Source organism: Nansenia antarctica (genome assembly GCF_963989245.1).
Source record: "Nansenia antarctica genome assembly, chromosome: 7".
NCBI lineage: Eukaryota > Metazoa > Chordata > Actinopteri > Argentiniformes > Microstomatidae > Nansenia > Nansenia antarctica.
Genome location: NC_137677.1, coordinates 3,761,608 through 3,777,051, shown reverse-complemented (window position 1 = coordinate 3,777,051; position 15,444 = coordinate 3,761,608). Strand labels below are relative to the sequence as shown.

The following is a 15,444-nucleotide window of genomic DNA, read 5'->3' as shown; positions in this document are numbered from 1 at the left end:
ATAAATAAAATGTATTATTATTATTATTATTATTATAATGATTTGACTTATTTTGCCCCATAACTGAACTTTAACTTGATGCTTCGATTAATGTGATTCTATTTGCACGGGGAAGATGAAAGTACATGTCAGCAAGGTGGGGGTGGGGGACATGGTTAATTTCATGCAAATAAAAGGGATGGCAGAAAAAAAGAGGAACCGAAATGAGAAACAAGTCAATTTGTTCACTTTATTGTACGAAGAGGAATCAACTCGAGCGACACAGACAGAGTGGAAAAAACGTACTTTCGAAATGCTTGAGATTGACTTCTGATGTGGATGGATTAAGAGTTGGTGATCTGAGCATCGGAACAAGTGGAGAGGGGTATGAATGCATTCATAGATCTAGACAGATAAACTATAACCTAGGGCGCATATTCATATTCACATACGAGGAAACATCATATTCGGTTCATTCCGGAAGCCGCAGAACTCAGGTAAATGATGTCCATTGCCTTCTCTCCTCTGCGCTTACAGAAGAGCCTGTAGCCTATTGACTTGTCCTTAACCTTAACCCTAACACATTTATCTTTTTAAATCACATTTCTTAAAATCGTTCAAATCGACCGGATGGATTTACTTTAGTTGGTGTTACTGACGCACACAGACATCATTTATTTCCTGAAAATGATCCGGGGCGTAGATAACATTTTAAAACCCATCTATTATAGTGTGTTCATCTAATAGGCTATTGTAGCCCTAATATGTAGTTAGTTGTAACATTGTAGTCATTGATTCTACATTCATTGATAATATGAGTTATGAATAAGATGAATTATGTGCGTGTGGGCTATATGAATGAATGAATGAATGAATGAATGAATGGTCTTTATTGTCATTAATACAGTACAGGTACCATACAACGACATTTGGGAGGGGGGGCTCCCCTGGTGCTAGGAAAAAAAAACTAAAAACAAGAAGGGAAAAGAGCTGGTTTACATAAATAAAGGCTATGTACACTATCCACTATACTATACTATACAAATAAATACCTGTGCTGTACTCTATGCTATGCTATACCTATTCTAACATTTCCTATTCTCTGAACCTTATGTACCCTAGGGTTGTCATATTGCACATAGTGTTATTGCACATTCATTTAAAGTGTCGCAGTTTGCAGGTTTGAAATGTACACATATGTGTTTCAGTGTTTTCTTTGCTGTGTTCAGGGCCTGAATGGCCCTGGGGTAGAAGCTGAGCTTCTAGTGTTCGTACCCAGGCAGTCACACATCAGTGGAAGTGGCAACAATGCGTCTTCTGTAGTGCGTCTGTCTGTCACACTCACTCACACAGGCGTGACTGGCACCCCAGAGCCCCTACATCAACATGACTTCAGCCCTCAAGTTTACAATCACAGACCCTGTGAGAGTTGTAGAAAGTAAACTATGCTTGGTAAACAATAACCATAAAGTACTATTCATCTTTTCTTCCTCCCTCCAAATAGGACAGCATTAATTGAAGACACAATAGAACTGGCAGAGATGGGTGACTGGAATAGGAGCCTGGGGACTTTGAGTGACAGTGCTTTAAGCATGTTAGGAGACATACTGGACAATGCAACATGTGGATGGAAACAACTGGCCAGTGTAGTGAATGAGCAACCTCGATATCGCTGCAGGTAAAACATCACACCTCATGAGTAACGTTGCCTTGGATGAACTGAACTGATGATGCATGAACTGAAGCTCAGCGGGCTAACACAGTCCTGCTGCGGCACATAGACATTTTGTGACGTTAGATCTATAAGGTTCTATCTCCATTTTAGTCAAAATTGAGTTTTTTACATAATCTGATCCATTAGGTGTTTATTAATGCCTGTGTGGTGTTATTTTTTAAAATGCTGACATTTTTGAGTTAGTAATTCATAAAATACAAAGGTTCCATCTCACAAAACATAATGGAATATAAAAACTTTGACGCTCAATATCTCTGAACTGCCCTAAACGGAGATAGAACCTTATCATTCTAAACTCACGACTTGTGATCTCCATCAATCCCATTGACAGTGGTTTGTTCTGGCTGGTTCCTTCCATGCAGTGAGAAGGAGTTGACCAGCTGCTCGCTCCAGGTGCTCAGTCCCACCGGCAGCCCTGGCCGCTACCTCCTGGCCCGGCTGGCCGACCGCTCCTGCACCCTGGGCTTCCTGCTCCACTGCCTGAAGAAGATGGACCACCAGGAGGCTGTGCGGTACCTCACGGTCATAGGTACGTTACAAATCACTGCATAGGTGAAGACAGTTCATTGTCGATGTCATTCAAACTAACTGGACTGAGAGTCAATGGTACTTTCAGGGGTGGGGGCTGTGTCTCAGGAGAGTCGCCGTCTAATGAGCACAAGGTTGGCAGATCGGCGGTTCGAGCCCCGGCTGGCCACATGTCGAAGTGTCCTTGGGCAAGACACTGAACCCCAACAATTGCTCTCAGTGAGCGGGGCCGGCGGCTCGCAGGGTAGCTTGCCGCCATTGGTGTGTGAATGTGTGTGTGAATGGGTGAATGAGAGGCCGTTGTAAAGCGCTTTGGAGCAGCTTTGGAGAAGCAAAAAGGAGCTATATAAGTGCAGTCCATTTACCATTTTACCATTACAAATCACTGCATAGGTGAATTACATTGACAATCAACTGATTGTCAATGTTATTCAAACTAACTGGACTGAGAGTCAATGGTACTTTCCAGGTAGTAAGTAAACACAAATCTGGCGTACGGTAGGTCAGCGTAAACTCAGTGTTTTTTGTTGTGGAGAAATTCAAAATGTTCACAAGGTTGGCACATCGGCGGTTCGAGCCCTGGCTGGCCACATGTCGAAGTGTCCTTGGGCAAGACACTGAAGCCCAAACTGAACCCCAAAATTGCTCCCAGTGAGCGGGCCAGCGCCTTGCATGGCAGCTTGCCGCCATTGGTGTGTGAATGTGTGTGTGAATGGGTGAATGAGAGGCCGTTGTAAAGCCCTTTGGAGCAGCAAAAAAGGCGCTATATAAGTACAGTCCATTTACCATTTTACCATTACAAATCACTGCATAGGTGAAGACAGTTGATTGTCAATGTAATTCAAACTAACTGGACTGAGAGTCAATGGTACTTTCCAGGTAGTAAGTAAACACAAATCTGGCATACGATAGGTCAGTGTAAACTCAATAGACTCCGTGTTTAGTGTTGTGGAGAAATTCAAAATGTTCACCTGTGAATATTTGTGGTGAATGTGTGTATGTCTTATTTGTTTGTGTGTGCATGTGCTGTGCAGTGACGGAGCAGATCCAGATCACAGTGCAGCCGCAGCCCCAGAACGTTCCAGAAGGAGGCAGAGTGCTTCTGACCTGCCAGGCCGCTGGTCCTGTTGGGCTAGGGTACCAGTGGTTCAGAGGCAAAGACGAGGTCGGTCCTACAGTTACACTTCTACTGTAATACAGTGGTTTTCAATCCTCTCCACGGGGACCACCAGCCGTTCCACATATTTGATCTGTTCCACCACCAGCTCACCTGATTCAACTAATCAAGTGCAAAGCAATTATGGGTTGTACTTGATTAGTTGAGTCATGTGTGCTGGTGGTGGAACAGATCAAATATGGTGGTCCCCGAGGAGAGGGTTGAAAACCACTGCTGTAATAACAATAAAACACGGGTAATAGTGCCAATATAACCATGCTACCCCCATTTAACATGCATTAAAGCATATTTGAGATGAGAAACTGCTATACCTATGAAATGCAAACCATTATCATTATATTGAACTTACAGTACGACAACTGTTGGAGGAGCTTCTACTGTGAACCACCTGCAAATCTATACATGTTGTCTGTTTTAGGTGCTGGGGGGAAATAGTCCAGAGCTGGTGATCTGCCCGGTAACCACAGGCCATAAGGGACACTACATATGCCGGGTTAACTACGCAGAGAACTTCATCTTCACCCAGTGGGCTCAGGTGCGCCTGGTCAGGTCAGATGGCTCCAGCTCAGGTAAGCTAATAATAATCAGCTGTCAGAATTCGGTTGTTAAGTTGTGACGTGTTTCCGGGTCCAACGTTGGCTGAGGCGCTCTCTTCGAAATGCCTCAGTAATAATAATAATAATTCATTATATTTGTATAGAGCTTTTCCGAGGCTCAAAGACACTGACAATATGGGAATAACGGGAAAGTGCTGCGTCCCTTGTTGTATGAATAGATCCCAGTCTAAAAAACGGTTGAACTGTCATTCTACCGCTGTAGTACACTGGTACTCTGGTGCTTTAGTACACTGGTACTCTGGTGCTTTAGTACACTGGTACTCTGGTGCTTTAGTACACTGGTACTCTGGTGCTTTAGTACACTGGTACTCTGGTGCTTTAGTACACTGGTACTATGGTGCTTTAGTACACTGGTACTATGGTGCTTTAGTACACTGGTACTATGGTGCTTTAGTACACTGGTACTATGGTGCTTTAGTACACTGGTACTCTGGTGCTTTAGTACACTGGTACTCTGGTGCTTTAGTACACTGGTACTCTGGTGCTTTAGTACACTGGTACTCTGGTGCTTTAGTACACTGGTACTCTGGTGCGGGGAATTTCTGTGTTGGACCCGGAAATTGCTAAACGTCACGCGTGACGTCAGACTTAACAACCGAATATACTTTAGTTCAGTCAGGAAGTCTCATGTAGCTGATAAACCAAGAATGGAATGGAAGTGATGCTGGTATTGGAACATAGAGTAAAATGTATATGGCAATATATTGTATGTTGTTGTCTAGATGTGGGTGTTTGATCATGACTTATTTTGTTTTGGCGTCTAGGCACCTCTAACCCTAACCCTTTTGGGGATTTATCACCATGAGTAACAATGTAGTAGTTACTGTTTCCCCCTTGTACAGTATATTTATTCATAATATTCACTCATATTGGTACTGTATACAGTATTTTGTCTTGAGTTTTGTTGTATTGTCGTCTTGCTGTTTTATGTACTGTAGCTTGTACTTGTACTGTAGCTTAGCATGGTAGAATACCAAGTCATGTTCCTAGTGCACTGCACACGGCGAATAAAGTTGAATTTAATTTAATTTAATTGTATTACTCCTATGGCCAAACCAAAACCGTCTCCTTGGTGATGTTCTAGATGCCAGTAGCAGCTTCTTCCCGCCCTCAGCCAGCGGGCTGCGTATCGTCTGCCAGCCCCAGACCAAGGCCATGTCTGAGGGGGACTCTCTGTGTCTGGAGTGCCACGCTGAGGCCAACCCTCCTGCACAATACCAGTGGTACCGCAACAGGGAACCCATGCCAAAGGGCAAGACATGCTCACTGAGGGTTAGTGCATTTGGGTCACCTAATACTGTTGTTTATTTCAGCTACACCCACCATTTACTTTCTGGGTCATACATATTAATTACACACTGAAACCTCCCACCACTCTAGACAACCCCTCAAACCTGAAATTCAGGTAAGAGTTCAGGTAAATGAGAAATTGTCATGCCCCCACTGGACTCCATCTTAAAAGTCTCACTGTATCAGAATTCGGTTGTTAAGTCGTGACGTGTTTCCGGGTCCAACGTTGGCTGAGGCGCTCTCTTGGAAATGCCTCAGTAATAATAATAATTCATTATATTTATATAGCGCTTTTCCAAGGCTCAAAGACGCTGACAATATGGGGAAAACGGGAAAGTGCTGCTGTGTCCCTTGTTGTATGAATAGATCCGAGTCTAAAAAACGATTGAACTGTCATTCTACCGCTGTAGTACACTGGTACTCTGGTGCGGGGGATTCCTGGTTTGGACCCGTTTGACGTGAGACTTAACGACCGAATTACATGGGACTCCTGTGCCATCTTGTTGTGGCAAAATCAAGTTGCAGCCTTTTGCCCATATGTTCTGTAGTATTATGATTATGGGTTGTCCCCATGTATGTATGATTTTCATACATGTGTTGCTGTAGGGGGGGTGGAATAATATTTGATTCTATCCTATTCTATTCCATGTGTGTCATGGTGTGTGTGTGTACTGTAGATCCCATGCGTAACCACGGCAGACAGAGGACAGTACTGCTGCAGAGTGTTCAACCTCTACCACGAGGTGTGGAGCAACAGCATCCACATCAACATCGGTGAGAGAAACGTTGTCTGTCTGGCAATTGGTGGTATCGTTGGATATGACTGTGGTCTGACTAAGGTCAGACTTTAGACACTAATTGATGTTGAATCGGGTGTTTGTTTGGCAAAGTTTCATGGATTCCTTACTTACTTGAAGCGGTTGAATCATTATTTCCAGTTCTATGAATAGCTGTTGTTGTTTTCAACGCCATTGAAAGTATATGACAACCTGGGGTGAATAACTTCCTGCTTTGTGGTTACCGTAGGCCCACGCTCGGATGTGAACTGGGGAGAAGTAGACGCCCCTGCAGGTATTATTGTGTTGTATTACAATCAGCTTCCCTTTTTTACATGCAGTATATTATTGTTATTGACTGTTTTTGACTTAATAATGTCGTCTGTTTATGACGATATATAATCTCTGTTTACAGCTGTCGCTCCAAGCAGCCCTGCTAGGCAGATGAGTAAATTCTATGGTATGTGCAATAGCAAATTTCCATACGTACATTATATATTTCCCACACAACCAATAGGGAGATGCAGGAGAAACATATTGTATAAATCAACAATTTATCTGGTGTAGAATGAGTATACCATACAGTATTATTGTTATTCAACTTCAATACTATTTAAAGTACAGGTCATAATGTTCTGAAGTATTTCTCTCTCTCCCTCTCTCTCCCTCTCTCTCTCTCTTTCTCTCTCTCTCTCTCACACACACACACACACACACACACTCCTACTCCCTCTCTCTTTCTCTCCCCCTCTCTCTTTCTCTCCCTCTCTCTCTCTCGCTCTCTCTCTCTCCCTCTCTCTCTCTCTCTCTCTCTCTCTCTCTCTCTCTCTCTCTCTCTCTCTCTCTCTCTCCCCCCTCTCCTCTCCAGCCACAGATAAGGTGGCCCTGCTAATGGGCAACATGAACTACCAGCACCTCAGACCTCTGCGTGCGCCCATGGCAGACGTGCACGAGCTGACTAACCTGTTGAGGCAGCTGGACTTCAAGGTGGTGTCTCTGCTGGACCTCAACTGGCAGGAGATGCATAGCGCTGTGACAGAGTTCCTGCTGCTGCTCGACAGAGGCGTCTATGGTCAGTTCGGGGCCTGGGGGCTCCACCACAGCATGCCATGCACATTGTTGTTGTAGCCCAACACTTGGCCCATAGTGCTCTTGAATTGATTTCAAGGGTTACTCTTCTTTAGTTTCACAGTACTGCTGGTATATTTTCCTCAAATTGTATAGATTGTGGTGGGTTGACATAATTCACCCACGGAATGGGTTGGGAGTATTGTTCCGCACGGACAGTTAAGTGTGTGGTACCCGAGTTGTTTAGTTCAGTTCTACTGCTCTGAGTGTGTTGTTGACAATCGTTCATGTCCTGCATTAAACGTTTAGCTGTGACATTTGATACGCCGCCTACCACTCCCGTCTCTCGGCACTATAAAGCCCACGTAGTTTGTATGTGAAGAAGATTTTGATTGGTTATTGGCACGGATTTGCCAGAGATTCCATTCATTCCATTCACATAAGGTGTGTCCTTGATGAGTGAGGACGGATGAAAATCAGTGCCGCAGGAATAAATCTGAGAAAGTTGGAATGACATGTACATGTACTGTCCTTAAATCATACTTAAATCATATGTAGTAGTGTAGTAGTAGTTTCTAACCCCCCCCCCCCCTCTCTTCCTGACCTGTATGTGCCATTCCAGGGTTGCTGTACTTTGCGGGTCATGGTTACGAGAACTTCGGTAACAGCTTCATGGTGCCCATCGACGCCCCCGCCTCCCACACGTCAGAGAACTGTCTGTGGGTGCAGGACGTGTTACAGAGGATGCAGGAACGAGAGACGGGTCTCAATGTCTTCCTGTTGGACATGTGTCGCAAAAGGTACGTACACTCGTATCATCATTGATCGATAACCACAATGCTATGACATTATTATGAGGATGTTGTTAGTTTATCTGATTCATGTCTGCATTCTAACCTGCATTGTTCTTAGAAACCTGAACGATGACATAATTCAACAGCCGGGCCCGCTGAAAGTGACAGCGAACATAGTGTTCGGTTACGCTACGTAAGTTGCTTGGACCTCCATCTTCTTATTCAGGGTTCCCGCACTGGTCTTAAAAAGCCTTAAAGTCTAAAATCCAGCAATCCAATTTATAAGGCCTAAAAAGGTTGCACATTTCAGTTATTCGGTCTAAAAATTAGGTGCTAGGTCTTAAAAATTAGATCCTGCAAGGAAATCAGTCTGACCACATCTATTTACGTGGAAATTAATCAAGCTGGAACCCAAAAAAATGCCAATTCCCTTCCTTTTTTGTCTGTGTGGCAGTGAAATCCCTAATTTCATCACCTCGAGGATGACAAAAAGCTATCATATGGTGTTGCGAATAGGTCTACAATTCTATTCAAAAAGGTCTAAAAAAGGTCTAAAAGGGTCTTAAATTTGACTTGTTGAAACTTGTAGGAACCCTGCTTATTATACACAGCGGGCCCTGTGTTCTTGTGTCGACCATAGAGGATTGAGTTAGTTTGAGTATTATGGAAAAGAAAATCCACCCTGTCTGTCAGAAGACACGGTGAAACGATTACCGTATTGCTTACACCTATCCAATCATCTCAGATCTGTACAATTACATTTTCAATTCAACTTTATTCGCCATGTGCAGTGCACTAGGAACATGACTTGGTATTCTACCATGCCAAACAAGCTACAGTACATACAACAGCAAGACAACAATACAACAAAACTCAAGACAAAATATACAGTACCAATATGAGTGAATATTATGAATAAATATACTGTACAACTAAGTGCAAGAACATGTAAAGTGCAAGGTGCAATGATCAGGAGTTATTGAGGAAGGCTGTGGCTTTGGGGAAGAAACTGTTGAAGTGGCGTGATGTTTTTGTCCTGGTGGCCCTGTACCGCTGTCCAGAAGGGAGTAAGTGCACAGGGAGGGAGGGACTAGGGGTCGGTTTGGGGTTGGGTGTTGGTGTGGCGGTGTGTTTGTTCATGTCTGAATGTGTCCAGGTGTGTGGACGCAGAGGCCTACGAGGTCAACAAGGACGACCTGTCCAACGGCATCTTCATCAGGTTCCTCAAGAAGAGACTGATGGAGGACGACAAGGTCACTGTGATGCTCGACAGAGTGGCTGAAGGTACGAGGGTTGCATTTATTACTTAATACTTCATACTAAATATATTCAATGCACTCATTCTTGGCCTACATTCAATTCGGTTGTTAAGTCTGACGTCACGCATGACGTTTAACAATTTCCGGGTCCAAACAAAAACTTCCCTGCACCAGAGTACCAGTGTACTAAAGCAGACAAAAAAATGACAGTTCAATCATTTTTTAGACTTGGATCTATTCATACAACAAGGGACACAGCACTTTCCCGTTTTTCCCATATTGTCAGCGTCTTTGAGCCTCGGAAAAGCGCTATATAAATATAATGAATTATTATTATTACTGAGGCATTTCGAAGAGAGCGCCTCAGCCAACGTTGGACCTGGAAACGCGTCACGACTTAACAACCGGATACCCACAATCCGTTCAATAAGGCTGAATATGTATTGTGTTGTTGACATTATGTATTATCTTTTACTAATACTTGGTATTGCAAATGAAAACATCCACTACTTTGTATTTGTTTCTAGCAAGTTGTATGTGCATTAATACTGTATAAGCTTATGTAGACTCTTAGTTCCTCCCTCTGTTTCTGTATGTTTACAGACATGGGTCACTGTGAGATCACGCGGGGGAGGCAGGCTCTGGAGCTACGCAGTAACCTATCAGAGCGGCGTGCCCTCACCGACCGCATCCAGAGCTCTGACTGTCCCGCCACCACGTCCGCACGCAACCTGCAGTGGGCCATCGCACACGGTCAGTCCTCTGAACACAACCACAACCACCTCACCATAAACCACCAGTCAACCACCTCACCATAAGCCAGTCTTTCTGTTTTAGACTACTGTAGCACTAACACAACTGTTTCAATTTGTCAAATGCTTACTGGTTAGTTGAATCAGGTAAGTAAATTGCAATTTCATGAATCCACTAGAACTACAACGCCCACCATGTATATGTTACGGTTCATGTGGGAATATGGTACATGTGGGAAAACTAGGGTTAGGGTTAGGTGCTAGGGTGACTTGGTACATGCTGGCAGGTCTAACCCTAACCCTAACCCTAACCCTATCCCTAACCCTAACCCTAACCTTAACCCTAGCACCCTAGCAACTAACCCTAACCCTAGTTTTCCCACATGTACCGTTTTCCCACATTTACCGTAACATACACACTGTATGAATGCCTAACGATAGTGTTGCCTTGTCTCTGCCCAGTTCTACCAGAGAGCCGCAACCTGCAGTTCGATTGCGGTGTGAAGGTGCAGCTGGGCTTCGCTGCAGAGTTCTCCAACATCATGATCATCTACACCAGGATACTGGAGCAGCCTAAGGACATCGCGTCCTGTTACGCCCAGCTCACAGACTTCCCCCCTGAGGTGAGTCGGTCAGTTGTACCAAATGTCTCAATAATGTCTCAATCAGGTGCAGTATAATCAGGCTTTATTATCTTTATCAATCATTACATTATTATGAAAAGTGTCAGATTTTAGAGTGGTTACATTTTTCATTCTTTTATGTAGGCCTCTTGTAGATGTAGATGGCTTTGATACTTTCCTTAAGTGTATTTCAATCCTATAAAATGGGTAATGGCTACAATTACATCTGTAAATATACATATTATTATATAGCTTCATAGTTTCATTGTCATACTCCCCATAGTGATCCGCAACGCCCCCACCCTGGACTCCTTCAATTCAATTCAATTCAATTCAACTTTATTCACCATGTGCAGTGCACTAGGAACATGACTTGGTATTCTACCATACTAAACAAGCTACAGTACATACAACAGCAAGACGACAACACGACAATACTCAAGACAAAATATACAGTACCAATATGAGTGAATATTATGAATAAATACTGTACAACTAAGTGCAAGAACATGTAAAGTGCAAGGTGCAATGATCAGCAGTTGTTGAGAAGGGCTGTGGCTTTGGGGAAGAAACTGTTCAAGTGGCGTGATGTTTTTGTCCTGGTGGCCCTGTAGCGCTGTCCAGAAGGGAGTAATGCAAACAAGCTTGAAGCTGTGAGCTTCAAATTACATCTGTTCACCAAGGCCTTTGGCCCCTAGTCAATGTTTCAGTTTTGCTTTGTTTGTTTTCTGTTTTGTCTGTCTGATCATTTCCCTTAGAATTGTAAAGCATCCTTGGGTTGTTTGAAAGGCGCTATACAGTAGTTATTATTGTTATAATTATTATAATTATTATACTCTTGCGTCCTATGGCAGGGTCTGGACATCGACCTGAAGAAGTGTAACCAGGAGAGCCTGTTAGAAGCAGGCAGTTTACTACCGACCATGAGAAACCTGCTGCCAGCGCCGGAGGAGCCCAGCCTCTACACCCGTCTCAAGAGCCTTCAGAGACTCAAGGTCCAGTTCTGATCGCACATATTCGTTCTTTGGGTTAACCTTCACAAACACTAGACTGGACCAATGTTAATGTTCAGACACCATAAGGAATACAGTCAACGTTTAATCAACAAGACATACTCAAACTCTTATATACACAGTTAGGAGGTTATCACTTTATTGACTAGGGTAGGAATTACTGGGCATTGACATACATGGGTACACGCAACACATCAATGTAATGCATGTTTGTACAGTAAATGCCCAGTAATTCCTACCCTAGTCAATAAAGTGATAACCTCCTAACTGTGTATTATAAGAGTTTGAGTATGTCTTGTTGATTAAACTTTGACTGTATTCCTTATGGTAACTGCCTATTAAAACATATTTCAGGGGTGCAAACATGTCACCTTTTAGCCGTTTTTACCTCAACATATTCATAAATGTTCTTTGTTTTCAGTCCCAAAAAAATGTGTCACCTTTTTGGGTCATCACCAGTTTATATCCCTGATATATAGTTCTGACAGTCTCTCTTTGCCTATGCTTTAATTTCAGACGGAGCTGACGTTCACAGTGTGTCTTCAGTACCAGTATTTGAACTTGGATGAGGAGGTGCAAGAGAGGCAAACCGTCAGCGTGGGGAAACCGCTGGTCTCCAAGCTGAACCTCTACGAACCGCGTCTCACCCGCTCCAGCTCTGCGACCTCCTCCTCCTCCTTCGACCTTCAAACGTTCAGCCTCCCCGAGTCCTCCTCCTTCCCAGAGGGCTTTGGGCAAAGCTTCCCTGCCTCAGAGACTTCCTCCATCGGTTCGGCCTCTACTACCTGGTCCTATTACTCCCAGCCTGCTGGAGAGTCATCTGCCTCTGCCACCACATCTTCAGCTACTAGGAAGGTCAATCTACCTGTGGAGAGTGAATGTCCTGAAGTGTTGGATTCTGATGCCCCTCAGCCTCTTACGACAAGCAAAAGCTTGCCTCATGGTGATGGAGATGACCTCACGTATAAGTTCAGTAACATGTATAATTTCCATTCCTGTTAGTCATGTCTACTCTCAGTTTTAAGCCGACGTCGACAGGCGTCCCATTCTGTTTGGTCTATATGCATTAACTTATTGTGCAACTTACTTTACAAAATGTATTCTATAAACTGCTCTGTATGTAAAACAAAACAAAACAAACAACAACCAAAAATATATTTATTAGATTATATATATATATAATGAAAATGTGTTGTGTGTGCTACTGTGGTTATGTATAAAGTGAATGAAAAGTTCAGGATTTTTCTTACATGATGGTTTGTAAAAAAAAAAAAAAACATTGAAAAAACCCCCCATTGTAAACAAACATTACTAATTACATGACTTAATAAAATTGTTTTGAGACATATCCCTTTGTTGTTCCAAATGACTATTGTAACTTGTTTCACAGAAGACAACTAAAAGATGGAAATTTCACCCATTTGAAATAATGCTCCCTACTCTTATGTTTTATGAACAATTCCCTGCAGTTTGGAAAAGACTGGACAGTACAGGTGATATGATATGATATGTGAATACTTTGCCTATTCTGGTTTACTGTCAAACTGGTTTACTGTCAAATCATATGCATGTAGGCCTACAGTTAGCTACATCATCGCAGCATGTTTTACACGTGTTAAATCTCTTTACTTTTATAAAAAAAGAAACCTACTACAAGTTAGATAATTCTTCATTATGTTGTGTACATTGGGCATTATTGTATAAGGGTACACTGGAATTCAATCAATTTTTCTGAAGTAATTTCTGCCTTTAAACTAATAACTATGTTGGTGCTTACTGTGATGCATCCAAAAGGAAGCATGCTATGACCGTGGACTGAAAAACACTGGAAAACTCTAATCTCTAATTTAATTGGTCAGGAATAACACCTGATTCATAATACATGGACTTCCCATTAATTTGACATACAGTAATTTGCTTTTCTGTAATGCACCCCCTTGACATTTACTGTACAACCAGAAAACAGACAACACAAATACAGTATCAAACGGATGGAAGAAAATAAACATTCTGCTCTTTAAGCAAAGGCAACTTGTTGGTTATTGGCTTTAACCCAATTTCAGTTTGTTTCCTTTGCAGGTAGTCCATTCTGTTGCTCCTTCCCCCCAAAACGTTACCAAACTTGACAACTTTTGATTACATCTTTCATGTCTTTTATTGCAGCAATGGAGCTGTCCTTGAGTGACAAGCCTAGTAGAACTGGCCTGTTACCTGCCTCTTGTGACACAAACGTTGCCAGGTTTTTGGCACAAACATGTGTTAGAGCCTGTAAAAAGACAAAAACACGATGTTAACAGTTGCCACATACTGTTCAGTACAGTATCAAACAAGGTAACCATTTTCATGACATGAACAACACAATTTTACATATCACGTTGTCACCTTCTTAAAATAATGGCTTACGTCATATTTTAAGTCATATTTTCAAGTTTTGAACAGAAACAGAAAACTGAAAATGAACTCAAAATGTGTATTTCCTTTGGTAACTTTTTTGTAATTTGTAGAATAATACAGAATATATGATATTTTGGCAAAAACGTCATTTTCCTCAATAGTGGCTTTTAAGCCATGATTTGAAGAAGGTGACGACGTGTAACCTTCATGAGACAAACAACAATGTCACACATCAAAATGTGACCATTTTCATAATCAGTCTCTACCTCATCTTTTCCCAGCAATACTTTGGTGGTGAACAAGGGACTGCTGACGTCATTCGATCTGGAGTCAGGTGTCACAGATATTAACGTTCCAATCTTTCCATACTGTGTGAGAACTACAAATATGTAGTTGCTGAATTCTGTGCAAACAACCTGGGTGGATATTCCATTGATTGTTTTCTCTGTCTGCTTTGATTTGATGAGGGGCTGAGTTGACATAGTGAACCCCAAGACCTAAAACGAAACATGAAAGAGGTATAATCAATCTATAACTGACACATTATACAAAAGAGAAAAGTGAACGCTGTTGCAGGTAATTATTACAATAGCCTACGGTCAAACACTATAAAGTTAAACTATGTTATGAAAGTGCAAGAAGATTCATTGAACAGACCGTTCACATACTTTGTCTCACTTGCCTAGTATGATTTAACCAACATTCATTCTATTCTACATCTCTCTCTCTCTCTCTCTCTCTCTCTCTCTCTCTCTCTCTCTCTCTCTCTCTCTCTCTCTCTCTCTCTCTCTCAACATTCATTCTCAACCAACATTCATTCTATTCTACAGAGAAATACACAAAGAGGACCATGCAGACGATGTAGGTACAACGGCGCTGTGACGTCAGTATCGCCTAGCGGAAGTAGGATATACCGAGGCTGTAACCCACCATCTGCAGTAACGGTGCTACTGTTGCCCGGTAAGGAAAAACACTATCAAGATATACCGATTTGTATACAGGCAGTGGCGGACTCAGGCTGTGAAGGGCAGGGGGGGCGAAAAGAAAAAAAGGGCACCTACTGCACAACATGGGACCCCATCAGTGCACATGGTCAAGTTTAGACCATTGGAAGGGGCACCAATAGGGCACACCCTCTCATTTTTGCCACTCAAAAGGGCACTTAAGACAGACGTTTTTCAACCTTGGGGGCACCAGGAGGGGCGGTCGCCCCCTCGCCCCCCCTGCCCCCCTTGAGTCCGCCAGTGTACACAGGGATAGACACTTCCTTACCTTGTATCTGGTGTCCGTCAACAGTTTCAGAGCATCTCCGCAGCTGGATATACTTGATCACATCCGTCTACGCTATCTGTACACACTGTGTTTTTTTCCCCGTTTCCGTTTCCGTTTTTTTCCCGCGTCTCAAACGTCCGCGGTTGCGCAGAACACACCAGACAACA

General features: G+C 42.8%; 1 protein-coding gene across 1 annotated transcript; it reads left to right on the top strand.

The window, feature by feature from the left end:
* Positions 1-1,520: 1,520 nt before the first annotated feature.
* Positions 1,521-12,613, top strand: malt2 (MALT paracaspase 2; the record flags this gene model as incomplete). The annotated part of the gene is made up of 16 exons (XM_080536006.1): positions 1,521-1,657; positions 2,077-2,243; positions 3,277-3,407; positions 3,838-3,988; positions 5,121-5,308; positions 6,004-6,100; positions 6,353-6,397; positions 6,518-6,562; positions 6,971-7,174; positions 7,793-7,970; positions 8,083-8,157; positions 9,121-9,248; positions 9,827-9,976; positions 10,438-10,598; positions 11,453-11,593; positions 12,128-12,613. The coding sequence occupies 16 exons, from the start codon at positions 1,521-1,523 to the stop codon at positions 12,611-12,613; spliced, it is 2,484 nt and encodes an 827-aa protein (XP_080392132.1).
* Between the last annotated feature and the right edge of the window lie 2,831 nt (positions 12,614-15,444).